This window comes from Eucalyptus grandis, chromosome 7 (genome assembly GCF_016545825.1).
Source record: "Eucalyptus grandis isolate ANBG69807.140 chromosome 7, ASM1654582v1, whole genome shotgun sequence".
Classification (NCBI taxonomy): Eukaryota; Viridiplantae; Streptophyta; class Magnoliopsida; order Myrtales; family Myrtaceae; genus Eucalyptus; species Eucalyptus grandis.
Window position 1 is genome coordinate 4552950 of NC_052618.1, and position 27441 is coordinate 4580390.

The following is a 27441-nucleotide window of genomic DNA, read 5'->3' on the forward strand; positions in this document are numbered from 1 at the left end:
TGAAATTTTAAGAAAACTATGACAATTCATCTTTGTTACTATTTACAGACACAGGTGTAGAGATCCAGTTATTTGAAGATTATAAAACATATTGTTCATAAAAGAAATTCTATAACTCCTACAAATAGAGAAAGTCCAAGCTTTTGACTCTTGTCGAACTTAATAAGCAGTTTGTATGCAATTGGTATAGTTTCAATGGATGATTTATGCCAAAAATGCCTTGATGTTTCATCTATCTCTGCAAGGCGTTGAGCGTCACAACTATTGGGTATAATTACACCTTATTGTAAATTTGACAATACAACAATCTTCCCAAAATTGACGTCAATGGGATTGAAGGAATGATCAATTGTTTTATTTTTTATTTTTTTGCTCAAATAAAATTTGATTATATCTAAAAGTACTCAAACACCAAAGCCCACAACTGGGACATCAAAACAAAGAAGATTCCAAAGGGCTTGAGGACGATGGACTACCCAATTATAAGGTAGAGTTTTTAATCGATATAATACCTTACAGATCCGGTCCGCCACACTATTGGACTCTCTTGTCCAATGGATTAAGGAGATTTGCTTGAACCCGGTCCATGGTCTTGCGAGCTCCCACGAAAAGAGCATGTGCTTTCCAATTACACTGACTTGAGCTATTAATTTTGTGAACTTAGGCTATGTTTGATTGTCTAGATTACATGATAGGATTAAATAAAAAAGGATATGAAAGCCAAGGGATTTGGCTATATCCTATTCACTATTTGGCGATTATAATAATAAAGTTTGATATATTTACATCGTATCATATATATTGTTTAATCAAAACGTCATATCAATATAAATTAATTACAAATTTTACAAATGAATATGGTCAAAATTTCTCGAAACATTCTTGTCAACTTTATTTATATTTTATTTTCCTCTCTTTTTTTTAATTAATTTTTTTTATTTCTTTATTCCCCTTCCTTCATTCTCTAATAAAATTTTATTAATAGAAAACTGTACTAATATACCTAAAAATACTAAAATACCTAAAATACGTAATAAATATAAATATATATTTGTATATTGACTTTTATTATAAGATTGAATTAAATTTGAATATATAAATAAAATAAAATTAAAATTTTAAAATAATTTTTTTGTTATTTTGAATTTCTTCTATTAGGATTCAAATATTATTTATATTGAATATAATTTTAAATTTGCTAATTTAAGAAGTTTTTAATTTGAAAAAAAAAAAACTTTATTGTTACATATATTAAAAATCTTTTTCACCTTTATCCAATTTCTTTTATGGAATAATTTTATCCAGCTTATATCTCATTTATTTCTGATTTTATTTATCTTAAGCAGGCACTAAACATGGGATATGATAAATTTTATTCTATCCTAAAGTTTACCCTAACTACCAAACCTAGCTTAAAGACTTGCAATTAGACTCAAGTATGATCGTTTCTTCCTTTTTGTCCTTTGAGGAGAGAGAGAGAGAGAGAGAGCTGCAAGCAATCCTTTCTTCCTTTTTGCTTTAGTCAATTGTTTTATTTAGTTGTGACAATCTCATTATTTTCGGGTCAATTGGCTCTTAAAAACCATGCTCCTTCCCTTATGGTGGATGTCTTATTCAATTCAAGGCAAGTGAATAGGCTAGTTCGCATTAATCGAATCGAAAGTTCAATGGTCCAAATTTAGAAGTAAAAAATGCAAAACTTTAGAAAGTGGATTATATGAAATAAACGAACATTATAGTTATCTTTCATATGATGAAGGACAAAACCGAGGTCATTTGTCTTCTTCACATTTGTAAGATGCCCAAAGAAGTTTGTGCATCATGTAATAAACATAATTAGCGCACGCCAAACTTATCCAACGGTCATATTATAGAATTCCATAGTGCACAAACATGTTTTTTACAGTTCACAGTGCACATATCCATCCGATCTCTTTCCGTAAATACAAGTCATTCAATCGAAAGAATTTACAGAGCATATTAAGAGACCTCGAGGAAGGACTAGACAAGATCTAACGATCAGGACGGTACCGACATCTATCGGGAATTATAAGGATAAGAGAAGGAAATTCACAGGAGCAATTAAATCCCAATAGCATCGAGAAGCTCCGAGTGTTGACTCACGGAAACTAATGTATTGGCCACAATAGCACCGCTGGCTGCAACAGCAGGGACCCCGATGCCCGGAAAAGTAGAATCGCCGCAACAGAAAAGCTGAGGGATAGGGGTTGAATGTCCGGGGAAAGAGTCCTTACCTGCTTGAATAGCTGGACCGTATGTTCCTCTGTTTCTACGAAGAAATCTTTGATGCGTCAATGGAGTTCCGATCAACTTCACCGTGCATTTGTCCCGGTTGAATCCTGGTCCGAGTACACGCTCGACAGCTCTCCACATAACCTGGTGGATTAATGCACAAATTAGGGTCTTTCTGCCTTTGACTTGAAAGTTTTACCAGCTCCTCGATGAGGAGGAGCAGATCTATGTAGAAATACCTCTGATCTTTCAAGCTTCAGTTTCTTGTACTCAGCGCTGCTGCGATCGAGTCCTTCCCAGAGTTCATATGGTTCCGTACCAGGGGTGTATGCATGCAAAACATGTTTCCCTGGTGGCGCCAGATCTGGACTAAGTACGCTTGGTACAGATAATAGAACCACATTCTGATCAGCATCGACTCCTCTTTCCCAGTCATTCACAACTATATGATGAATTCCTAAATCCTCACGTATACCCTGGGAAGGAACAAATTTTCTGAAGAGCTTCACAGACGAAATAAATTTTGAAACAACAAAGACAAAATAAAGCAACTAGCCCTAAAAAAAAGAAGCAAAACACTAAGCAGGACAAGAAACTCATGTAGACCCTAAGATAGCAAGGAACATGAACTGCTATTGCCAGAAATATCTCCAGTACATTGCCTCTCTGTGTCTCTCTGTCTCTCTCTGCACGCTTGCACACTAATTCCACTGTGCTTCAGTGTGCGAAAGTGAAGAAGCACAGCAAATCTAATGACAAAAAAAAACTCATAAAGTAAAGCCCTCGAGAGATTTGGATTGGAAACTTATGCATCATCAAGAAATTCCAGATAGCCTTCATCAGCAGGAAGATAAAAAACTGAAGCGGATGCAGAATTAGAGTACTCGATAAAGTGTGCAACATGTTGCAATGTGGTTATGTACAGAGTATGAAGTGTAGGGAGGCTACATAATGTATGCCAAAACCTTTTTCCCTTTGCTGTTTAATGCTTGAGAAAGTATAAAAGGAAAAAAGACATCCGGCATCCTGCGAATTATAAAGCAGACAGACCAAGTGGAACTGAGAAAACTGTCCCTAGAAAGATTGCAATGCTCACCTCAGCGTCAAAACCAAGATGAAGATGCATGAAAGATTCGCACTGGGGAGTCCTCTTAACCCTATCTGAATATGACTTCGGGATAACGTCCTCAGGTAACAAACCTAAAGTGTCCCACATAGACGCATTGCTGACGACAGCTTTCTTGGCACGCACGAACTGCAATATCCCAGATGCAGTTCTTTAATTTGTGTTGATCTTATAATAAAATCCAGTTAAAACAATTTTTAAGTCTTGAAGTTTCCCTAAAAAGTCCACTCACTTGACCACTTCTTAATTTGACTCCAATGGCTCGACCGTTTTCAACAACAATCTTTTCCACATGACTCCTGAGAGAAATCCGTCCACCAAATTTTTGCATTCCCCTGATGAGGGCATCAACAATAGCTCCACTTCCATGAAGAGGGTAATCAAGACTGCAACCAGGTTTGTACCACTCGGCAAACATGTATATCTGAAAGAAGGGTGGATATAAGGTATAACAAAAGTAAGATACATATTTCAGGCATCCAAGCAATTTGTTGATAAACAACCAGCCAACTAGAAACTTCAAATAGTAGAGGTTACGTGCAAGAACTCAGAAATTAATCAGTTGAGGACAGCAGGAATAACTGCATGGAAAGGAGAAATCTCTCCTGTTAACGTCAGGATTCAACATAACCATTTGAGCACCACCCCATCGTTTATTTACTAAAGAAGTTGCTAGAGTTGTGGTTTCTGCAAGATGGTAAACAACACCCGAAAGAAACTCACAATACTGCATAATGTGGTAGAATATAAAAGCTCCAAATGATTGACTATCCTCCTAAATTATTCAATAACAGATACTTAACTTCTCAATCTTTATCAAGTGGATAAAGATTTAATTCACTGAGCAACACGGTGCATGCTTCGAGGTTTTAAAGTTTGCAAATCAATTGATCACAATCTTTATAACTACCAGAAAATACTCTCAAAAGAGGACTGGGGCCAATCATTTCATATACTGTTACAATGGGAACAGGCTATTCACATGGAACTAGTTACACAAGCAGAATCAAATAAGTTCATGAAAGAGAATATGGACATCCCAAGGATAACAATGACCAATCTTAGGAGCTTTTCAATATTTAAAAATGTCATAGTTACCATCTCTGCTGAGAGTATACCATTAGATTTCACCCCCGCAAGAAGAAAGGCAAGAAGGTCCACCCAATTCCTTATAAAAGGATCTTTTAGTTCCAATGAGTCAATGATTTCAGAGAAGGGTCTAAGAAGCTTTGTTGCACCAAGAGCACCTTGAGGTCCCATTTGGATAAAAGATTTCAACAAGGAAGGAGCATATCTAGCGGCAGCAGTGGAAAGGACACCCAAATCACCACGAACAGATAGGGGAGGTAGAGCCATCGCAGCTGCGGACATTGGAAGCACTGCATCCTGCAAATTTACATTATTTAAGAAAAGATGAATAGCAGCAAACCAACAGAAAAAGACGCACACCCTTCAAATTCAAACAAACACATTCATTACAGATAAAATGTAGCGTAAGAGTACTGTTTTATCATAATGGCCACTGATAAATTGTAAAACAAGCATTAAATTCAGAGGTTCCAATTTACTTCAACTTCTCATAGTGAGGTCAACATCAATTGTAAGTACTTTTGCTTATAAGCCATTGTAAAATCTTATTTTGGCATTTGAATCTACACAGCCATCTTGTTCTTTCTTTACAAATGAGACAGAATAGAACAGGAGATACCATGAGCTTTTTCCATTCTTGCACAGCATTTTGACTTGCATACTTCTCAAGGTCCTGGATAAAGATTTAAGTAAAAGAATAAGCAGAAACATACTATAAAATTTAAAACATCATGGGCATTGACTGAAGATCTACAGAGAATATTACCAGGTTCACAAATTGCCATCACATAAATTTTTACAAGAACATATGAAGCAATTATAGTCAACTCTATGTCTACAGCTGTCTCTTTTGAATGTTCCCTGGGTTTGTAATATATCCAATTCACCCTAGGAGGCAGATTACGATGCTCCTTAATTTACACTGGAGATCTGTCAACACATTCATGAGGTAATGTTCAATCCAGACAAGACTTCTCTACCTCAAACAAAAAGTTTTCAGTCCACCACTACAGGTATCTAAAAGGTCCTTCATAAGATATCTTGGTTACACATGTCCAATTCTTCAGTATACCTAAAGGAAATGACACTCTTTACATTCTTGGCCATGGCAGTCTGCTCAATAAATGCTTTCATCATAACAGCTTGGTAATCGTCTTTTGCCACAGTGAGCATTTCCATTGTTTAAGTTAATTCTGTTCAGCTCATGCCAGACACACTTAGCATCATCTGGGAAAACTATGTAAAGACATTCTTTCCCCTTGATATTCACACCACAATGCCTTGCATCATAAATCGCTTTGGCATTAAGGACACTATGTTAAGCTACCTTATTGTCTATCCAAAAGGGATGACCAGCTTTTTTCATGTTAACATCCATATCCTTGACAACTGAACATTATCAGAATCAAACTAACTTGGGCTCAGCTTTCTGACTATCAGCATATCTGTTTCACATTAAGTAGAACATGATAAATCACCATTCTGTCCTATCTTCAATTAGATAGATGGATTTGGCAATTGGTAAGGTATCATTTTTTTAAAACTGATACAACATTCATATATTCATAGATGCACTAAAGCTAAGTCCAATGGAACGTGATGTTATAGATATACAAAACCACAGGGAAAAGAAGGATCCACCTTGAAAAACTCTGTCGGACCAATATGTGACAAAAAGTCACCTTCTGGTATGTACACCATCCAGGAGTCATAGTTAGCACATGGAACGGACTCTCCTAATGCATCTAACACCTGATACATAAGCAAATTTCGTAATCTATTAATATCATCCAGAGGTGGAAACAATACAGGAGTATACCAATGGAAAAGTGGCTATATAAACATAAACAATCTGCACTTAATTCATGCTAGTAACAAAACAGCGCAACTTAGAGTGATGGTAATCAGATTACCTGTGCAAGGGGATTTGCCTGAGGACCTCTAGATTGGAAGCCAGAGAACAGAGAAGGACCAGAGTCGAACTTGTACCCCTTAATGTCAAACGCGTGAGCAGCGCCTCCTGGTTGGTCGTGGCTCTCCAGCACGAGCACGTCTTGGTTGTATCTGGCAAGAAGCCCAGCGCAACAGAGACCAGCGATACCACTTCCAATGACCACGACATCAGCCTCAGGCTTCCCTGATACCCAGATACACAACTTAACGTTATCAAAGAAACCCAATTCAAGTACAAAAATTCCATCCAAACAATACTACACTCTTCAAATAGCTATTTCAAAAGTGATAACAAATGCAATCTAGATCAAAACCAAAAACCAACCCATAAGCATCTGAGAAGGGAACTAAAATGGGCAATCACTGATTCCGAAAAAAACCAACCCACAAGTGTTAATGCGTTGTGCCTGCTTACAACTGACGGTACCTTGAAAATTACCGTCCCACCAACAAGCAATTGACTTGAATCCCCACTCAATTCAAGTTTGCTCTTGCATTTGCGACGGATATTAAAAACACTATTGAAGATAAGCAGATGAAGGAGGGAACCTGGGAGAGACTTCTTCTTCTCCTGTGTGGAAGGAGGGGAGTCGTCGGTGGAGATTCGCGCCGAAACGGCTCGCTGCCTCTTGGGGTTACGCACGCATTTGAAAGGCGAGAGAGGAGGACTCCATTGAAGCAAGCCCTGCACGCTCGCCAGTACCATGATGACTTCTGGGGAGAGATGAAGAAGAAGCGAGCGAGCGAGTGCGAGTGAAGTAGAAGTTGAAGCTACAGCTGCTCTGCGAGCCTTCGATTTGGAGAGAGGGAGAGGCTGCAGTTGCGGTCGTTTGTGGTCGTGTCGTTTGGTTTCGTTTGTAGTTTCAAGCCCGCCACGTCGTCCCCTGTTTCTGGGGAAAAGATTTTGTTTGAAGAGCCGGCGGTCGTTTTTCGTCGCTAATGAGAAAAGAGACTTTAATAGTACAACATAATAGCGGATTATTATTGATTAAACATTTAGTTATGCATTCAAGGCCAATTCTCTTTCACCAGAAAAAAGAAAGAAAGTATTTTCGTGTGTGCAACAAGGAAGAGAAAGTATCCTTTTATTTGATTTAACTTAAATTCAGAAATTTATAAGTACTAAATATGGTTATTACGCCGATCTTTTTAATTGCCATTTCACGCATGGTGTTGAAATCATCTGATTATTATTCGTTAGTACCAGTTATGCATGTAATTGGAAAAAAAAAAAATCTGGATTTTGGCTTTGGAAATAGCAGTGGGTTTCTCCATCATACAAATAAGATATATATAATATACATGTGGTATTATAAACTTGTAACAAATCATAAATATTCCCCTCATTTTAACAAATTGTTAAGTTTCGTGTTTCTGCATTTGTTTAGTATAATTACCTGTAAAACTGAGTTTAAGGGCATTTCAATAATTATTTCAAGCTAGAGGAGCCTTGACAATGTAAGCTGTGTCAGGGATTGGGGACTTGGGCGGGACCTTCTATGACATAGACAAAAAATGGCTAAACCATCCCACTTTAGTTTTGATTGACCTTATGATGGTTATGTTAGCAACAAAATGGTTAAGCCATCTCATCTAGTTACGAGACACTTGGAAATGTTCACATGGTTTGACAAGGATTGGTGAGAGGTTGCTCGGGAAAAGTTTACTTGTGGCACTTGTTGGGAGCCCATGTGAGTGCCCTTGAAGGACTATAACTGGCATTCTGCTTCATTGCTATATCGTCGCAAGATGGATGGCTTTTCAGCAGTTAATAGTCCGATGTTCTATTGGCACCCTAGCAGCCCATGCTGTGTTTTTGGTTGAAGAGAGTACATGCATGTAGGTGTATTGTTTCGTGATAGTGGATGAAGAATCAAGGTAAAAGAGAACAAGTCCAAGGATTCATATACAGAATGTAGTTCAAAATATCATAAATCCCTCCATACTTCCTAGATGGTTTCTATTTCATTGGATGTCTTAAAAAAGCAGAGAAGAAATGTCCTTTCAACACGTGACTTGTCTGTGCTACTGTCTTCCGCCTTCCAACTGGTGGACAAAAGCGCAGATTTCGGCTTGATCCTCCAATCACAATGGTAGGTTATAACAAAATACATAATGAATTTCAAGTGATGCTACTAATAAGTTATGTCAAAATTGATCCCAGGTGGTTGATACTTACTTGTTGAGGGGTTTGATTGCTAGTAATGTGATTGCCTATGTAGAGGAACCGCATAGTCTACACATCTAGTTGCTATATTTTGCAATAGATGCCGAACAACTTAGATAGCCTCACTCTCCTATTCATTTTGAAGTATAGCATACGATTGTCCTACAAGTTGAATAAGATGCTCAGCATTGAAGTAGACAACATATCAAAGTGAATTACTTCACATGTGGCTTATGTGAAGAATGGATGTAATCTTCCCATTCGAAATTGCCCTAATCAATACATCTTCACTATTACCGTTCTTAATTTCCCTCACTTGTTGATTCTACTTTGAGGACTTCGATACAGTATCCTCCTTCCTGCATATGTCGCTTTGGCACTAGAGACTAGATCAAAAAATTAAGTGCATGATTCATTATGACTCCTGCACTTACGACATTGACCTACACAACTTAAAGGAAGGAACAAAGAGGAACCAATAGTTTGCATGAAACATCAGATTCACAATGTGTGAGGTGATCAGCATCAACGCAACAAGACAAATGGCCAATATGGTCTCGCACCACAAATGTTTTAAAACACAAGTCTCCACTTTGAACTCTTTCTTTTCCATTTTAGGGCATTCTTAGTTTTTGCAAAAGGATGCCACATTGATGGGAACCTTGTGAACTCTATGCCCTCTTCCACTATTACTCCTAAATTTTGTGTTTAAACAACTCTAGCAACACAAAACAATTGCATGATTTGCTCATGAGTCTTGGCTAAAAAAAGCAACAACTAAAACTCCAATGTCACTTGCAATAAAATCGAATCTTTAGCTAACCTAACCTCTAGAAGTAGAACAACAAACAAACCCAGACACAAACAAGACACACAAGTGCCCAGAAAGTAAAACCTTTTAGGGAATCGAGCTAACCCACTGAAAAAATTAAAGCAACATCGTCGCACTATCATAGCCTAGTGCACATATTAAAGATACACAAGCCCATAAAGAAAAAGACCTTAGGAAAGAAGAGGGTACAAAAGAAGTCATACTTGGCCCTTGACGCTCATGCTTACTATTTCCGTTTCAATGCTGGTACCAGAAGTTGCAAAAGCTGCCATCTTCATGCAGGCGAGAGAGAGAGAAGAATATGGGATGGATACCAAACTCTATATACATGCACTTTCGTAACTACTCACAAGGTTATTTTATGATTCTCATAGCATCAACTATACAAAACAATGCAACACAATCCAACCAAAACTCAAAAGAACAATCATCATGTGATGATTATTTTATGATTCTCATAGCATCAACCATACAAAAGCGACCATGAGAGAAACTTCCGCAAGATATATATTCAGTTTTCTTTAAGGAAAGATTGACAAGATTTTATTAGATATATTCACTTCTGGGTTTCTATGATGCGTGAAGGCGTGACCATTGAGGGATGCATACAATGTAAAAACAAGAGAAAATCTCCTTTGAGCTCATCAAGGGGTGCATACAATTTGAAGGGGGCTCGTAATTTTAGAAAATTTTAAGAGAGAGAGGGAGGAGGAAGGAGAGAATTGCTCCATTCATTATTTATCCATGACAGATGTGATGCACTAGGCAGAAAGAGTCCAATTGTTGTTCTTTCTTCAAAGTTTCTAGGGTATGCAACCCTTGCTCTAATACATCTTGTAAGGTATGTAAAAACGTTGTGGTGGTAGTATGAGAGAATTATAATATACAACTAAAAACACTCATTATACTAAATTGTGTACAAGTATAACAATCAAAATAAACACTCACACAACTATTACAACATACTTTCTCACTCAACACATACAAAATACTCATACTCAAACTAGCTGATACAAGGACATCCTCAGATATTCTATCTGCCTTCTTGCTCATGAAGGGATAACTTGCTCACACAAAGCTGCAGAGGCTGCAGTGCCTCTTATAATATGTATATATATATATGTATATGTGTGGACGCATGTGCGTGTGTGCGGTATCATAAACTTACAATCTATATTAGTCACATTGCATTAATCATCAATTGGTGTTAATTGATTATCTTTTTGTTAGTTAGTATAATTTTTGCTTGTAAATAAATTTTAACTAGTGCGTGAAACTAAACCCATATCATTTTATAAAAATATAATTTCTTAGAAAATTTACAATTTCTAATACATAAAAATCAGTAGCTTTGAACTTGTTAAAAAGGGAGTAACTTGCTTAGGAACTCTCACTTCTTTCCTCTCTCTCTCTCTCTCTCTCTCTCTCTCTCTCTCTCTCTCTCTCTCTCTCTCTCTCTCTCTCTCTCTCTCTCTCTCTGTATTCCCTTGTTCTCTCTTCTCTCTTTTCTTTAGAAGACCTCAGCTCCCATAGATCATCGAGAGTCAACAGTAATATTGCTATTATGTTCTTCACCTACTCTGCCCTTCTGAGATTTCGTCATTTGTGAGGTGTCATACTTTGAGAGAGAGAGAGAGAGAGAGAGATGGACAGGAAGGGTGTGATGATATGTGGTGTTGTGGGGTTCTTAGGGCTGCTTTCAGCTGCAATAGGTTTCGCTGTCAAGGCCACCAGGATAAAGGTAAAAAGCTTGCGTTTTAAATGAGAAACATGATGGCTCGGGGGTTTTCCATTTCCACTTGTTCATTCCTCTCAAATCTTCCGGTTGACATTGCCAAGAAACGTCTCTGCTCATATGCTTTTGCCTTATGGTTGTTTGGGAAATAGTTCTTCGCCGAGCCGTGAGCTTGTGTTAGACATTTCAATTTCCGGCTTTCAATTGGAGTCCTTCTATTCCCCGCGCACTTTTATTTTCCTTCTCTTAAATTTTTTTCTCCTTTTTGTATTTGCCCCCTTGGAAAAGGGTATGGATTGTTGATTTGTGTTTTTGCCCTATCTTTTAAGTGATTAGAGTTTGAGTTCACAATTGTATGTGCTATTAGAGTTTCCTTTTTATGAAAGATTGCTTAGTTGGAAGATTGGATCTAGTTCTAGCTGAGGTGCTTAGTAGAAGTCTTATGTATTGTATCAATTCCTTGCTACCGCAAACTCTAAAACCTGGAGGGACGTGCTTTTGGATTCCATTTGCATCTCTCCCAAGTTCAATTGATTACATTAAAGATTTTGCTAAGTCCAGTTTCTAATAGGAAGTGAATTACTTTGTTAGAAACTAGGAAGTGAACGGCTAAATGTACAAATTATGTCTAGGCTACATCAGGGATTGGGGATTTAGGCGGGACCTTCTACGACACAGGCAAAAATTGGCTAAACCATCCCACTTTAGTTCCGATTGACCGTATGATGGTTATGTTAGCGAACAAAATGGTTAAGCCATCTCATCTAGTTATGAGATACACTTAGGAATGTTTACACGGTTTGATTGGTATTGGAGAGGGGCTGCTCGAGGAAAGTTTACTTGTGTCACTTCCTGGGAGCCCATCCGAGTGCCCTTGAAAGACTATAATTGGCAGTCTGCTTCATTGCTATATCGTCGCTAGATGGATGGCTTTTCAGCAGTTAATAGTTTGGTGTTCTATTGGCACCCTAGCGGCCCATGCTGTGTTTTTTTGTTGAAGAGAGTACATGCATGCAAGTGTATTGTTCCGTGATAGTGGATGAACAATCAAGGTAAAAGAGAGCAAGTCCAAGAATTCATACGCATAATGTAATTCAAAATATCATAAATCCCTCCATACTTCATAGATGGTTTCTATTTCATTGGATGTCTCATAAAAGCATAGAAGAAATGTCCTTTCACCATGTGACTTGTCCGTCTGCTGTCTTCCACCTCCCAATCGGTGGACAAAAGTGCAGATTTTTGCATGGTCCTCCAATCCCAACAACAGTTACAACAAAATACGGGAAAAGTGCCAAAAAAGTCCTAAACCTTTTAGCTTTGTACCGATTTAGTCCTAAACAATTTTTTGCTGCTGATTTAGTCCTAAACCTTTTTACGTTGTGCCAATTCAGTCATTTTCGGCCAATTTTGGCCAGATTTTGCTGACTAGATGTCGGCCGGCTGACGTGGCTTGATCGGTCTTGCCGCGTGTACAACTTTTAATAATATTTTAATATTTTCGAATATTTTTAAATATTTATTTTATTTTATTTTTTTCTCTTTTTTATTTTTATTTTTATTCTTTTTCTTTTTTCTTATCATCTTCTTCCTCCGGCCGGTCGCCGGAGCTCGGCGATCGGCCAAAGGTGACGGCCGGTGAGGTCGACCTCGCCGGCCACCTCGCCAGTGGCCGCGAGGGCGGCCTTGCGCCGAGCGGCGAGGCCGCCCTCACGGCCTGGGTGTCGAGGCTTGCCCTCGCCGGATCCGGCGAGGGTCAAGCCTCGCCCATGGCCGGTGAGGGCGAGCCCCACCAGCTCGGCGTGAGGCCAGCCTGCCTCGGAGAACCCCATGAATCACAAAACTCCCACCCCGACGGATCGCCACCGTGGGAGAAACAGTGAAAATCTGGGGCTGGAGCTGCGCGATCGAGGACACCCCGAGCTCCCATAAACCCTAGAGACGACGATGACGACGAGCGGAGGAGGGAGGAAATTTCTAGGGGAGATTGGGATCGAGAACGGAGCCGGGAGGAGTCTAGTTGGCCTCGCGCCAAGCTGGCGGGCTCGCCCTCGCCGGCCATGGGCAAGGCTTGATCCTCACGAGATCCGGCGAGGGCGAGCCTCGCCCGCCTAGCGCCCTCGCGGGCACTAGCGAGGTGGCCGGCGAGGTAGACCTCGCCCACCGTCGCCTCTAGCCGGTCGCCGAGCTCCAAAGTGACCGGCTAGAGGAAGAAGATGAGAAGAAAAAGAAAAAGAATAAAAATAAAAGAATAAAAATAAAAAGTAAAAAGAGAAAAAAATATTAAAATATTATTAAAAGTTGTATACGTCAGCGCCGATTAGGCCACTTCAGCCGGCCGGCGTCCAGTTAGCAAAATCCGGCCAAAATTGACCAGAAATGACTAAATTGGCACAACGTAAAAAGGTCTAGGATTTTTTTGGCACTTTTCCCAAAATACATAATGAATTCGAAGTGATGCTACTAATAAGTTATGGAAAAGTTGATCCTAGGTGGTCGATACTTACTTGTTGAGGGGTTTGATTGCCAATAATGCGATTGCCTTCGTAGAAGAACCACACGGTCTGCACATGCAGTTGCTGCATTTTGTAGTAGATGCTGAACATCTTAGATAGCCTCACTCTCTTGTTCATTTTGAAGTAAAGCGTACAATTGCCCTGCAAGTTGAATAAGATGCTCAGCACTAAAACAAACAACACATCGGAGTGAATTACTTCACATGTGGCTTATGTGAAGAATAGATGTAATCTTCCCATTCGAAATTGCTCTAATCAATACGTCTTCACTATTACCGTTCTTAATTTCCCTCACTTGTTGATTCTACTTTGAGGACTTTGATATAGTATCCTCATTCCTACATCTGTCGCTTTGGTACGAGAGACTAGATCGAAAAATTAAGTGCATGATTCATTGTGACTCCTACACTTACGACATTGACCTACGCAAGTTAAAGGAAGGAACAAAGAGGAACCGACAGTTTGCATGAAACATCAAATTCACAAATGCAAGCTAATCAGCATCAACGCAGCACGACAAATGGCCAATATGGCATCTCACCAAATGTTTCAAAACACAAGTCTCCACTTTGAACTCCTTCTTTTCCATTTTAGAGCATTATGAGATTTTGCAAAAGGATGCTACATTGATGGAAACCTTGCAAACTCTATGCCCTCATTCTCTATTACTCCTTAATTTTGTGTTTAAACAACTTTAGCTACACAAAACAATTGTATGATATGCTCATGAGTCCTGGCTAAAAAGACCAGTAATTGAAACTCCACTGTCACTTACAATTTAGCTGACCTAACCTCTAGTAGCAGAACAACAAACAAACCTAGACACAAACGAGATACACAAGTGCCCAAGAAGTAAAAGATGAAATCGGCAAACCCACCGAAGAAATTAAAGCAACATCATCGCACCATCATGGCCTTGTGCATATATTAAAGATACACAAGCCAAAAAAGAAAAAGACCCTAGGAAAGAAGAGGGTACAAAAGAAGTCATACATGCTTATGCATACTATTTCCACTTTAATGGTGGTACCAAAAGCTGCCATCTTCGTGCAAGCAAGAGAGAGAAGAATATGGGATGGACACCAAACTTTGTTTGCATGCACTTTCGTAACTACTCACAAGGTTAACTCTTAAATGAACACGAAGGCATGATGAAAAACAACATAACTTATCACTAGTTGAAAGCATACAAAATTTAAATTGTTCAACAAATAGATGAAGGCAGATTGAACGTAGATACTAACAGATTTTACTTTGCAATTCTAGGGAGGTTATCAATAGTTACGTTGAGATCATCTAGTAAGCAATTGACAAAGACGATTAAAACGGTTTGTAGTAGATTGGATCTTCTCTCGTGTCGAGTGGCATGGCCTTCATAAGATGCCATGATGATGTGTTTGCTCATTATACAAAATCAATAAACCGACAAGATTCAACATATTCGATTGACTATAATATGACAAGTACAAAATAAAAGAATAAACATTAATATTTGGTAATGGATCAAAATAAAGAATTTATATTTTATATATGAACAATTCCCAAATATTTTTGAAGACAAATGGATTTGATAATAGAAAACAAAGTTGAATTTTGATTGCTATTAATAGTTATAAAGACTTATCATTGACGAGCATCAGGCAAAACCCCTTTCACATTGTGATGACATGAGATCTAATGGAGGAGAGAGAGAGAGAGAGAGAGATTCTGGGGGAGGCGCGTGGGAAAAGATAAGGGGGATTTGAGAAGTAGCTCTGCACTTTTCGGTTACAACTCCAAAACGATGCAACACAACCCAACCAAAACTCAAAAGAGCGATCATCACGTGATGATTATTTTATGATTCTCATTGCTTCATATATTAGTGTCGACCATACAAAAGTGACCACGAGAGAAACTTCTGCAAGATAGATAGTCAGTTTTCTTTAAGGAAAGATTGACAAGATCTTATTGGATATATCCACTTCGATTTCTGTGATGCGTGAAGACGTGACCATCAAGGGGTGCATACAATGTAAAAAGAAGAGAAAATCTCCTTCAAGCTCATCAAGGGGTGTATACAATTTGAAAGGGGCTCGTAATTTCAGAATTTTTTTAGAGAGGATGGGAGGAGGAAGGTGAGAATTGCTCCCTTCACCAGTTAGCGGCAACAATTGCGACGCATTGGACCGAAAGACTCCTATTGTTTTTCCTTCTTGCAAGTTTCTAGGGTATGCGACCCTTACTCTAATACATCTTGTAAGTTATGAGAAAGCGTTGTGGTAGTAGCACGAGAGAATTGTAATATATAACTAAAACACTCATTATACTAAATTGCGTACAAGTATATTGATAAAAATAAACACTCACACAACTATTACAATATACTTTCTCACTCAACACATATAAAATACTTACACTCAAACTAGTTGATACAAGCACATATTCAACTATTCTATCCACCCTCTCGCTCATGAAGGGATAACTCGCTCACACAAAGCTGCAGAGGCTATAGTGCCTCTTTTATATATGTATATGTATATGTATATGTATATGTGTGAACGCGCGTGCCTGTGTGCGGTATTATAAACTTGCAATCTACATTAATCGCATTGCATTAATCATCAATTGGTGTTAATTGATTATATTTTTGTTAGTTAGTATAATTTTTGTTTGTAAATAAATTTTAACTAGTGCGTGAAACTAAACCCATATCATTTAATAAAAATGTAATTTTTAAAAAAAATTACAATTTCTAATACATAAAAATCAGCAACTTTGACCTTGTTAAAAAGGCAGTAACTTGCTTAGGAACTCTTGCTTCTTTCCTCCCCTCCCCTCTCTCTCTCTCTCTCTATTCCCTCGTTCTCTCTTCTCTCTTTTCTTTAGAATACCTCAACCCCTGCAGATCACGGAAAGTCCAGAGTAATATTGCTACTCTGTTCTTCACCTACTATAATATGGCAAGTACAAAATAAAGGAATAAATTAATATTTGGCAATAGATCAAACTAAAAAATTTATATTTTATATATGAACAGTTTCTAAATATTTTTAAAGAGAAAATGGATTTGATAATAGAAAACAAAGTTGAATTTTGATTGTTATTAATAGTTACAAAGACTTATCATTGACGAGCATCAGGCAAAAACACCTTTCACATTAGGAGCTCCTCAATTTCCGCTTACAACTCCAAAAGAATGCAACACAACTCAACCAAAACTCAAAAGAACAATTATCACGTGATGATTATTTTATGATTCTCATCGCTTCATATATTAGCGTCGACTATACAAAAGTGAGAGAAACTTCTGCAAGATATATATTCAATTTTCTTTAAGGAAAGATTGACGAAATTTTATTTGATATATTCACTTCGGTTTTTGTGATGTGTGAAGACGTGGCCATTGAGGGGTGCGTGCAATGTACAGAGAAGAGAAAATCTCCTTTGAGCTCATCAAGGGGTGCATACAATTTGAAGGGGGCTCACAATTTCAGAAAATTTTTAGAGAGAGGAAGGAGGAAGAAGAGAATTGCTCCCTTCACCAGTTAGCCACAATAGTTGCGACACACTAGACCGAAAGACTCTCGCTATTGTTCCTTCTTGCAAAGTTTCTAGGATATGCAAACGTTGCTCTAATACATCTTGTAAGGTATGCGAAAGCGTTGTGGCAGTAGTACGAGATAATTGTAATATACAACTAAAAACACTCGTTATACTAAATTATGTACAAGTATAACAATCAAAATAAACACTCACACAACTATTACAATATACTTTCTCACTCAACACATACAAAATACTCACACTCAAACTAGTTGATACAAGCACATACTCAACTATTCTATCTGGCCTCTTGCTCATGAAGGGATAACAAATTTTAACTAGTGCGTGAAACTAAACCTATATCATTTAATAAAAATGTAATTTCTTAGAAAATTTACAATTTCTAATGCATAAAAGTCAAAAGGACTTTCTTCTTCTTCGAATTTATAAGAGCATATTGTAATGATAATTCTATTTGATTCAACTTGAATTTAGAAATTCATACAACACTTAAATATAATTATCACGTCGGTCTTTTTTAATTATCATTTCACGTGTTAAAATTCTTCTGATTATTATTCGTGTTGGAATTATAGTGGATTTTCCTTATCACACACAGAAGTGTGTGTGTGTATATATATATGTATGTATATATGTATGTATGTATGCATATGTATATCTGTCTGTCGGTGACGTGTATAGGGGGTCTCCGGGCTTGGGACGGCCGCTGTTGACAGGGAACGCGTAGGGAAAAAAACTAGGTTGAAAACCAGGTTGGGGAATTGGGTATGGATTCGTCCCCAGACCCGGTGGGATGGATCCGGGTCCAAGACCCCCCTTCTTGTCCAGCCCGATCCATCACTCCGATGGTTCTCCTGCAAAGGGGGTGTTGGCCCATGCCCTTCGGGCTGAGTTCTAGAGCCTAGTGCATTCTCCTCTCCAGGTAAGCCTTGTTGGGTTCACGTGTGGCTAGGCCCAATGGCCCATTGGCCTTGAAACGAATACTAGCCAAAGTGAGGCCATTGAATCGGGCCCTAGATTTGAACCGAAGCAGGTGAAGCCGTAACTGATGGTTGAGGAGGAATCACGCTTTCTTATATTGGATCAACCAGTGTTGGATTTGAAACTTGTTGGGGTGAGTTGGGGGTTTCCTCCATTGGATGGTTTGTTGAAATTTTTCTCACACAGGTATAAAAAAATTCCTATTCAGTGGCTGGTTTGTTTGCAAGGTTGATGTTGCAACACCAAACCATTAAAAGAACCGAAAGGCAATTATGGATAAATGTAGCACGAGCACACTAGTTTGTCATAAATGCCGCATGTGTATACTAATTTGGGATGTTTTGAGACATAAAAATTAGCTTGAGGTAAATGTGACACGAATATATCGATTTTAGACTTTTTGTGGTATTAATTTTGTATTTTCTATTTGACGGGAAAACTGTGAATATATATATATATATATATATATATATATATATATATATATTATAAGTGCAACCAAATCATCAAACCCATTAAATTCTTGTTTGATCAAATTTGTGCTTAGATGTAGTGGAATAAGCACAAGAAAATTGTAATAAAAGCTAAATTCTAACCTCTATCTAGAAAGGTTGAGGACTAAATGAGAATGATGTGCTATTTAGTGACAAGTGCAAAAAAAAGCAAAGAAGAAATGCTTTGGTGCACTAAATTCATAAATCCATTCAATATGTAGCAACCTTCGCCTCTCATATTCCCTAGTTTGTGGGGGGGAAAATAGTTAACTACGAATGAGGGATATGGGGTGTGCGGGTGCCGACATGTTAGAATAAGGATTGTAGTCTAAATTTAAACTAACCTTATTATTAAACCAACCAACAAAAAAAATTGTCACTAGTACTTTATTAAGCACTCAGTAATAATGATTTAGCTTTTGTTCAACTTGATTAAGATACTCCATGTATCAGGATTGTACTTGACTCTTCTCGTCGTACAAAAAGATATCGGCCATTAATTATATTCACATGAGTAAAGTGGATGGCCGGAAAAAAAATAAAAAAAAGTAAGCAAAGATCAATGAACCGATGAAGCTAAAATTGTTTCTTGGAATGTGGGGGTGAGAGTTCTTTTGGGCATCATTTGACCTGGTTTCTCGTTCGACAGAGTGTGCTGCTTGGTTGTCTATTAATTTATTGGATGGAACATGTGCAGATTGAATTGCTGCCTTGTTTCTGCAGGCAGAGGCAAGACGATAAGTGGGAACATGATCTTTAGGCAACGACGCAACTCACATCCATCTCTATTTCTCGTGCGACGGCCTTCTTGCGGGGCATGGGGTGGACCCGCCGCGTCGCTGCATCGTCAAGCGACGCAAGCAAAGTCACATGGCACGGCGTATTCCTTGTTTTGCCCTTCCCATACGGAGAAAACCTCGATCTGTTTTCAAGGTTGATTTTTCGAATGCTCATGTCGTTTTCAAAAGCATCGCGTGTCCGGATAATTGGTCTTTTCCTTCGATCGTGTCTCTTGCTAACCGTTTTGGCCACCCCACTATTTTACCAAGTCAATTATCGAACCAATTATTGATACTGAGGATCCGTATCTGTTAAGATATCAAATCATATTTCCAACAGAATAGCATCTCTCTTTCCGCACAGCACGCGAGGAAGCGTGGCGGCCGTCCGTTCGCGTCTATGCTCTGGCGCACCGGCAGTTCGTCCAATTCGCTCTGGACGAGACCGCGCTTCACACTCGCATGGCTCCTTCTCTTCTGCAGGTGGGTCGTTTTCGGCTTTTCGCCTTTCTCTTTTGCTGGTTATGCGATTGTTTCACGACTGGGCTTCGTGCTCAATTGGAGTTCAAATTGGCATCGCGGCTGTTTGCTGGTGAACTCAAGTTCGATCCTCTCGTCGCGCGTTGCATTCCGGACCTTCTTGTGTCGGCATTCCAGACGTAGTCGTTGCATTCCACTGTTTTGTTTTCTATCCGCCGTTTCAAGTTCTGACTATGCTGCTCAGTATGTGCGTGAGTGCGTGCGTGCGTGAGAGAGAGAGAGAGAGAGAGAGAGAGAGATGCTTGACTGTGAATGTCTGTCGCCGGGTTTTTGGTTTTCTCTCTGGGCGTCTGCTCTATTTGCCGTTTGTTTGGTTAATCAAGGCTTGTCCTTCTTCGTGTCCATGAAGCCACTGGATGATAAAACAGAGATCGAGTTGTTGTCATGTGAAGTGCCGAAAATAAGGTTGCTTCAGAGTTTGAGCATTCAAGGGAGCAAGGGACCGCAGTTATGATTGTCTAACATCATTGCCACTTGATACATAAATTATGAGGAATCAGTCTACAGAATCTAGACAGACAGCTTAAATTTATGGTTTTTAAGCAAAAGTAGCTTGTAGTTCCAGTCTCTGTAGCTCCAGAAAAGCCCCTGTAAGTTGCACATGATGGTCAGAGGAAATTTTTTCGAGAGAGAGGACGGTTGTGCTTAATCGTACCATGGCTTCCTTCTTTTGTTATTAGAACTTTAGGAATTTTGGTGCCATATGGGTGTACGGATTCAATAGTTTTTGAATTAAGTGTAGAATTAATTGATCCGACTTTTCGCCGATGGAAACTTTCATGTTTTTGGAAGATAGTATTTTCCGTGTAAAGCTTTTCCTCTAATTAGATTTGCCACTTGTGCTGATGGAGGAATTGGTTGTTCAAGTAAGTTTACTTGAACACATTATTTTGCTATGATGTTTAGCGGCCTCATTTTGTTCTTCTGAAGATACTCTATGCAGGTTTTGCATTTTGCTATGTTTCCAGAACCAGAATACGATCTGCCTATATTCTGTGCCAACTTTTTCACTGCTGCCGAGACAATTATAGTTGTTCTGTAAGAATAATTCTTTGTTCTTGTTTTTTAACTTATTCCTTGTCGTGAGAAACAACGTGAGTTGATGAAAGTGACAGCAGTTGCTTGCTCTATGGTCAACTATATGTGCTCAGCAACTTTGCATGTGCTCTATGGTCAACTGTATGTCTCGAGCAAATGTGCATGTGCATGTGCATGTGATATCCATGTGTAGCAAGCCACTTAGTAGTCATGCGTGTTTTTCTGCTGAAATTACCTGCTAGCACCTTTCTGATAAAAGAAAGTGTTGAACAGTTGAAATGGGTTGCGGTGTAGCTGTTCTGCCTGAGCTTTGAGCAGTCACACATTTGACGTCTAACTATCTAGTACCTACTGGCATGGCGTAGTATGCTGGACAGTGTTTGTCAAGCTAGATGTGCAATAGTGAACTTCCGGCTTGAGATATGGCTTGAGATATGTAATGCTCCTTGATGAGCTTAGCATCTTGTTGGAGTGTATAGTTTTGTTGTTAAGATGTGCAATAAGTATTTCAACAATGTTAAATTTCTCAAAACAGGAGTGATGTATTTCAATTTTCTTTTATAATAGTTGAATATAGAAAGAAAATAATAAATGATATCCTTCTTGGTTGGTGTAAAGAATTATCGTCAAGTCAGGGTCAGCAGGTGCTGAATGCTACCCATCGCCCTTAAATCCTATATTAACTTTGATTGCTGTACATAAGGCTTCCTGATCTGCCCTGATATATTGTTTGCAGGGACCTTGACCCTCTAGATGACGTCGTCAAGCACAAAGAATACAAAGATAAGTGCTACGAAGGCCTGATGTCTCAAGTATGCTGAGGTCAGTTGTTTGTTGTGTTATATAGTAACATTCAAAGAGTTTTTAGTTTTTTTCCTGTCCTTTTTGGACGTTTCAGCTGAACACCACTTTATGCAGCTTTTACCATGGGGTGGAAATTTAACGGGCGAATCGTTGAGATTCTTCTCACCAATAGTCATATGGACCAGGCTTAAGTCTAGTCAACACATGCATGACGTTTGATACCCTGCATTCGTGGATTATCTCAAGGTACGTCGCTCAGTAAATTGTCTCTTCAAGGGATTGCATTGTTTCTTTTGGGCTAGAATATTTCTCTATTTAATTTCCTCTGACCTTTGATTTCTTCTCAGGCTTGGCTTGTTTTGATGGACCTAGGAATAAGGGAGACTGATGCATCTCAAATTATAGCCAACCGTGAAGCGCAGCATCGGTATCTGACTTTGAGAGCAGAAAAGGTTAATCACCTGGTCACTCATCTCCTCCCCTATATTCATCTACAGCCTGCTTGCGAAGTTTATTTATTACATGCACATGCAGGGACCAGTGCTACCACCGATGGTCTAAAGTATTAAGCGAAGTGTTGTTATAGGTGCATCTAAAATTATGCCGTTGCTCTTATGTTTCTTTGATTCCTTTTCAATCTATAACTTATTTGATTTTTGAGTCGAGAATCCGGGATATGAATTTTTTAAAAGGTTATTAGGGGAGACACATGCAAAGATAGAAACGTCATTTACAGCTATTCGTACATCTACATCCCCATTGCATATTAGAATTGCAGTTACTTATCTCTTGTCATGAAACATAGAATGAAGTCCGGAGCTTCCTATTCGACGGAGTTGATTTACTAGGCAGCAAAACATTTTTGGATTACTTTCCAGAATATCCATGTCAAGAAGGAAGAGTCAATTAGAAGAGAAGCATACTCGGGAAAGGAGAACTCATAGGAAACTGTAATGACTAACTTGCCCTGTTCATTGCACTTATGTTGCCACCTTTTCCAGGTCTGTTTCATTGTGCTACTGCACTTAACTAGTGCATCATAAGTGAGTTTTTCTCTCTTCAGGCTAGCAACTTCTTTTCAGGCTTGGTTATTTATCCCTCACATTTACAAAATTGTTATTTTAGTCATTTGAAAATTTGCTTATTCTTGTAGCAACAGGATAAGACCTTGATCTGTAAATATGGTGCAAGAGTTTGAAAATGCAGCTACACGTATTGAAATGCGCCTATCTTTCCTGTAAGCAACTTTCTATTGCCTATTGATTTGAGTAGCAACTCGAGGCCTCATTTAATTCAGTGGTCGTTGAGTATATGTGAAGTTTTCTTATGTTGTCGTGGTTGAAATTGAAATCTGAACATTTCATTTTCTTTCCTCTCTCAGGCTTCTGGGCTTCTGCTATTCCCGCTGCGCTGGATGGTTCCTTGGTGATTGCCTGTGACAAACAGTGTGGAGGCAAGCCTATTTTTAGGACGTTCATCCATCAAGGAGTGTCATTCAACTATATCCTTGATTCGTCGCTATGAATGTGAACAACTAGTAATAAAAACAACTAACACAAATGCAAAAAATTAAAGCTTAAATTAGCAACAAAAAAAAAAAAAAAAAAAAAAACTAATTGAATTAACACAATTTTAGTACAGATAAGACTTTTTTGATAATTTTCCCATTCTCATACTTACCCCTTATTCCTCCTTGTTCTCTGTTAACTTACCCAGAAGTAGTAACACTCTGCATGAATATCTAAATCTTATGCTTCATTTATAACAAAAAACAAAAATAATATGAAGAACCTGTATCATCTGCACCCTATACACTTTTCGTGTGCAGGGAACGACTCCATTGTGCCATACGTGATTTATATCATTTCGAACAATATAGAGTGCATTCAAATTTCTTCTATCATTGAATTCCTTTCATTGATTCTTTGCTTGACATCGTTAAATGTACATGCTGTGTTTTATGTGAAATGCAACAGGGAGGGTTAAGGATATGCCTAAATTTAGATATAAACGAGTTTTGCTAGTTGCTTAAGCTTTGAACAAAACAATCTTAGAGGAGTTGTTCAATGACTGGAGCTGTTCAATAAAAGTGAATGACGATGGTGCACAGTAGTGATTGATGGAGGAGAAGCAGGGATGACATCTATTGGTGGTTGATATTGATAGGCGAATGCAACGCCTGATAATAGAGATCCCGTGATAGACAATTGGTGATTGATGGTGAAATAACGTGCTGATATTTTGGTGAAGGGAAGTTTGATTGTTGGTGTTCTGATCTAGCTATGGTTTTTTGTATTCTCAGTCTATTAAGAGGAAGACAGTGAGCATAGATAATAGATATCAGAAGGAGAATAAAAAAAATAGGAATAGTGGATTCCAGATGTTTATGATTGTTTCAATAGTGGAATTCAGTTCAATTTTCGAACTTGAACTGCTTTTAGAGAGTTCAATTTTGCTGATAATTTGAAAGCTTTAGTTTGTGGGCTTGATAAGAAACAAACCTCTAGGAATGGTGAGCTTGGTTCTCGGTTTAAGAATAAAATGAACTGTTCCAAAAAAAAAAAATAATAAGAGAGGAAATAAGAAATAAGAAATAATGAAGAAAATGGGCTTTGAAGGTTTAGAACTAAAAGGGGCTTTGTAGGAAAGCCCGATCGTATTTTTTGCCCAGATTTGTGAAAACATGTTGGACCATATTGGACCATATTCGGAATGGGCTCAACAGCCCAGCCCAATCTCCCAATTTTTAGTAATACAAAAAATTTAAAAATTTGGAAAATTAAAACATAGAAAATGTTTAGAAAATAGGTCTCGATTGGATAATTAGATCTTAGTATTATATTTAACTTACTGTCTCTTAATTGACATTTATGTAGTTTGGAGATGTCAGCGAGCACTTGATTGTAGTTTAGTTTTGATAGATTACTTTTTTAGACAATAATTGGATTCAATTTGATTATAGCTCATGGGGTTGCTATCTTAGGGCTTGATAATAGAGCCATGTCATATTATTTATCCAACTCGTATCGTGTTACATTACCGTACTATACTTTTTTACTCATTCTTCATTACTTTCTTGGATCAACTAATTGTGATTCTTTTATATTGCTTTCCTAAGTTTTGATTTGCTTGCTTTTGTTGAATAGTTAGGTTGCGTTTTGGGGTCTTAATTTGAAAAAAAAAAAAAAAAATCCTTGGGTTTTCTTGTGAACAACTTCTTCATCATTTTGAATCCTGAAACCATCATTAGGCATTGAGATGTGGACATCAAGCGTAAGGCATTTGTGAGGTACTCACCATCGTATAAGGCTATGAAAGGCTATCAATAATTCATAATTTTTCATATTTCCTCCTTTTTTTCTTTTCACCTAGGCTTGGCCCTACTTCCTCTATTTTCCTTCTTCCCCCGGCCTAGTCTCCTTCCTTTCCCCTTTCTTCCTCTCTCCCCTCACGCTTGCTAAAGGAAGGATGCAAAGGACAGGTAGAGCAATAGAGATTGTCGAGTAGGATGTTCGGCCAGGGGCGGGTTGGCACGACGAGCAGGCAATGGCGGGGTCATGCATGCATGCTAGGCAAGCTTAAAAGCGGTGATTTTTGGGAGGTTTAGGGACTGGGGAGAGAATTCAAGAGAGAGAGAGAGAGAGAGAGAGAGAGAGAGAGAGAGAGAGAGAGAGAGAGAGAGAGAGGGAGCGAGAACTAGGAAATGAGGTTGTGATTGAAGGGATTTCTTTAGTAGCCAACGTGCCTAGACCTCGATCGCCAACCCTCGCCAAATATACATGCATTGGAGAATTTTGTTTAACGCTTGTCCCACTAAAGTCAATTGCATCGAAGAATTCCCCAACTGCTTCTTCCTCATATAATGTTGGTCTTTAAATATACGTGCACCATCACACCATCCAAAGACAAAAACCCTCCGATATGAGAAAAATCACCTTCCGCCCAATTCGATCAAGAAGATGATCTCCGTGATTTCAATGGCAGGGATCAGGTCCATGCTCGTGCTTTCCCTCTCAATCCTCCTGTTGCTGTCTTCATCTCTTGAGAGCTCAGCTAGCACTCTTGGAACTATTGAACCTGTAGATGAGACCTTTAGCCAGGAAATGAGAAAGCTAGACATTTACGTGAAGAAGGGCGGCGGTGGGGGTGGTGATGGCAATGGCAATGGCAGTGGTGGTGGCGCTAGTTATGCAGGTGGCGGTATCATCTATATAGTTCCTATGGGTGCCGGTGGATATAAGCCTAGTAATGGGAGTCAAAGGTCCTCAACCATCAAACCCGCCCATCATCACTTGCCTCGGTCATTTTTGTTACTCTAATCCTCGGTCTACCATTTGCTTCAACCCTAGTTTGATTGCCATGAACCATAATCCTCAATTCATCATCTCCTCAGTTGTGTTTCATGCAAACTAGGGTTGAAGCAAACGGTAGACCGAGGATTCAAAAGGAACAAAAACGATCAAGAAAAGCGATGATAAGTGAGGTTCGATAGTTGAGGTACTTTGAATCCCATTGTTAGGCTTATGCCCACTAGTGCCTTCAGGTATTAGATAGATGATATGCCACAGTGTAACTAGTGCCGCCACCACGGCCATCGCCACCCCCACCGCCAACCCCATCGCCACCTTTCTTCATGTGGACATCGAGCTTTCTCGTTTCCTGACTAAAGATCTCATCAAGGGGCTCAGCACTTTCACAAGCGCTAGCCAAGCTCTTTGGACATCGAGACAACAACACAAGAATTGCGAGGGAAAAGGCAAGGGCGGACTTGATCCCAGCCATCGACATTGTGGAGATCACCTTCTTGATCGAATCAGGGGAAAGGCGATTTTTTGTTGAATTGAAATCAATTGCATCGAAGAATTCCCCAACCGCTTCTTCATCTAACACTGGTCTTTAAATATACGTGCAACATCACCATCCAAAGGCAAAAACTCTCCAAATTTTCTCCTACGAAATAAATCACCTTCCACTCGATTCAATCAAGAAGGCGATCTTCGCGATCTCGACGGTGGGGATCAAGTTTGTGTTCTCCCTTTCCCTTATGATCCTCGTGTTGCTATCACCATCTCCTAAGAGCTCGGCCAACACTTGTGAAAGTGCTAAGCCCATGGATGAGATCTTTACCAAGGAAACGAGAAAGCTCGACGTCCACGTGAAGAAGGATGGCAAATGAAATTTGTATATATTTCGATGTATACACTAATGAAGAATACATTATATTTATAGACTTTATTAGATAAATATTTTACGATAATATGTCAATTAAGATTATGCATAATCAAATGGCAATATATGTGCAATATATATACAATCTTAAAAGACACGAATAATTTATATGAAATATCATAATTATCTTTAGTACATGAAAATATCTTATAGAAATTGTTGAACATCTGTAACAAGTTAATAATAATAATAATGGAAAAAAGAAATATGAAATTTGTATATATTTTGATGTATATACACCTTCTTATTTATAAGTTTTGTTTGATAACCATTTTAAGATAATATCTCGATCAAGATTATGCACAATCAAACGACAATTTACATACAGTATACATGTAATATGTGTACAATCTCGAGAT

The 27441-nt window shown here is 38.6% G+C and overlaps 2 protein-coding genes and 1 long non-coding RNA gene across 3 annotated transcripts; 2 read left to right on the forward strand and 1 right to left on the reverse strand.

Moving 5' to 3' along the window:
• Positions 1-1852: 1852 nt before the first annotated feature.
• Positions 1853-7284, reverse strand: LOC104452511 (prolycopene isomerase, chloroplastic). The gene is made up of 9 exons (XM_010066971.3): positions 6971-7284; positions 6382-6605; positions 6110-6220; positions 5088-5141; positions 4478-4765; positions 3612-3803; positions 3350-3508; positions 2493-2729; positions 1853-2397 (listed from the first exon to the last, which is right to left on the reverse strand). Exons 1-9 carry the CDS (start codon positions 7125-7127, stop codon positions 2083-2085), a joined length of 1737 nt encoding a protein of 578 aa, XP_010065273.2. The 5' UTR covers positions 7128-7284; the 3' UTR covers positions 1853-2082.
• A 13493-nt stretch (positions 7285-20777) lies between these two features.
• On the forward strand, positions 20778-22391 carry LOC120296408. The gene is made up of 4 exons (XR_005553362.1): positions 20778-21049; positions 21786-21871; positions 21968-22099; positions 22201-22391. It is a non-coding gene; the product is annotated as an uncharacterized LOC120296408 (long non-coding RNA).
• Positions 22392-25812: 3421 nt separating this feature from the next.
• LOC120295761 lies at positions 25813-26172 on the forward strand. The gene has a single exon (XM_039317329.1). The coding sequence runs from the start codon at positions 25813-25815 to the stop codon at positions 26170-26172; it is 360 nt and encodes a 119-aa protein (XP_039173263.1).
• The last annotated feature ends 1269 nt before the right edge of the window (positions 26173-27441 follow it).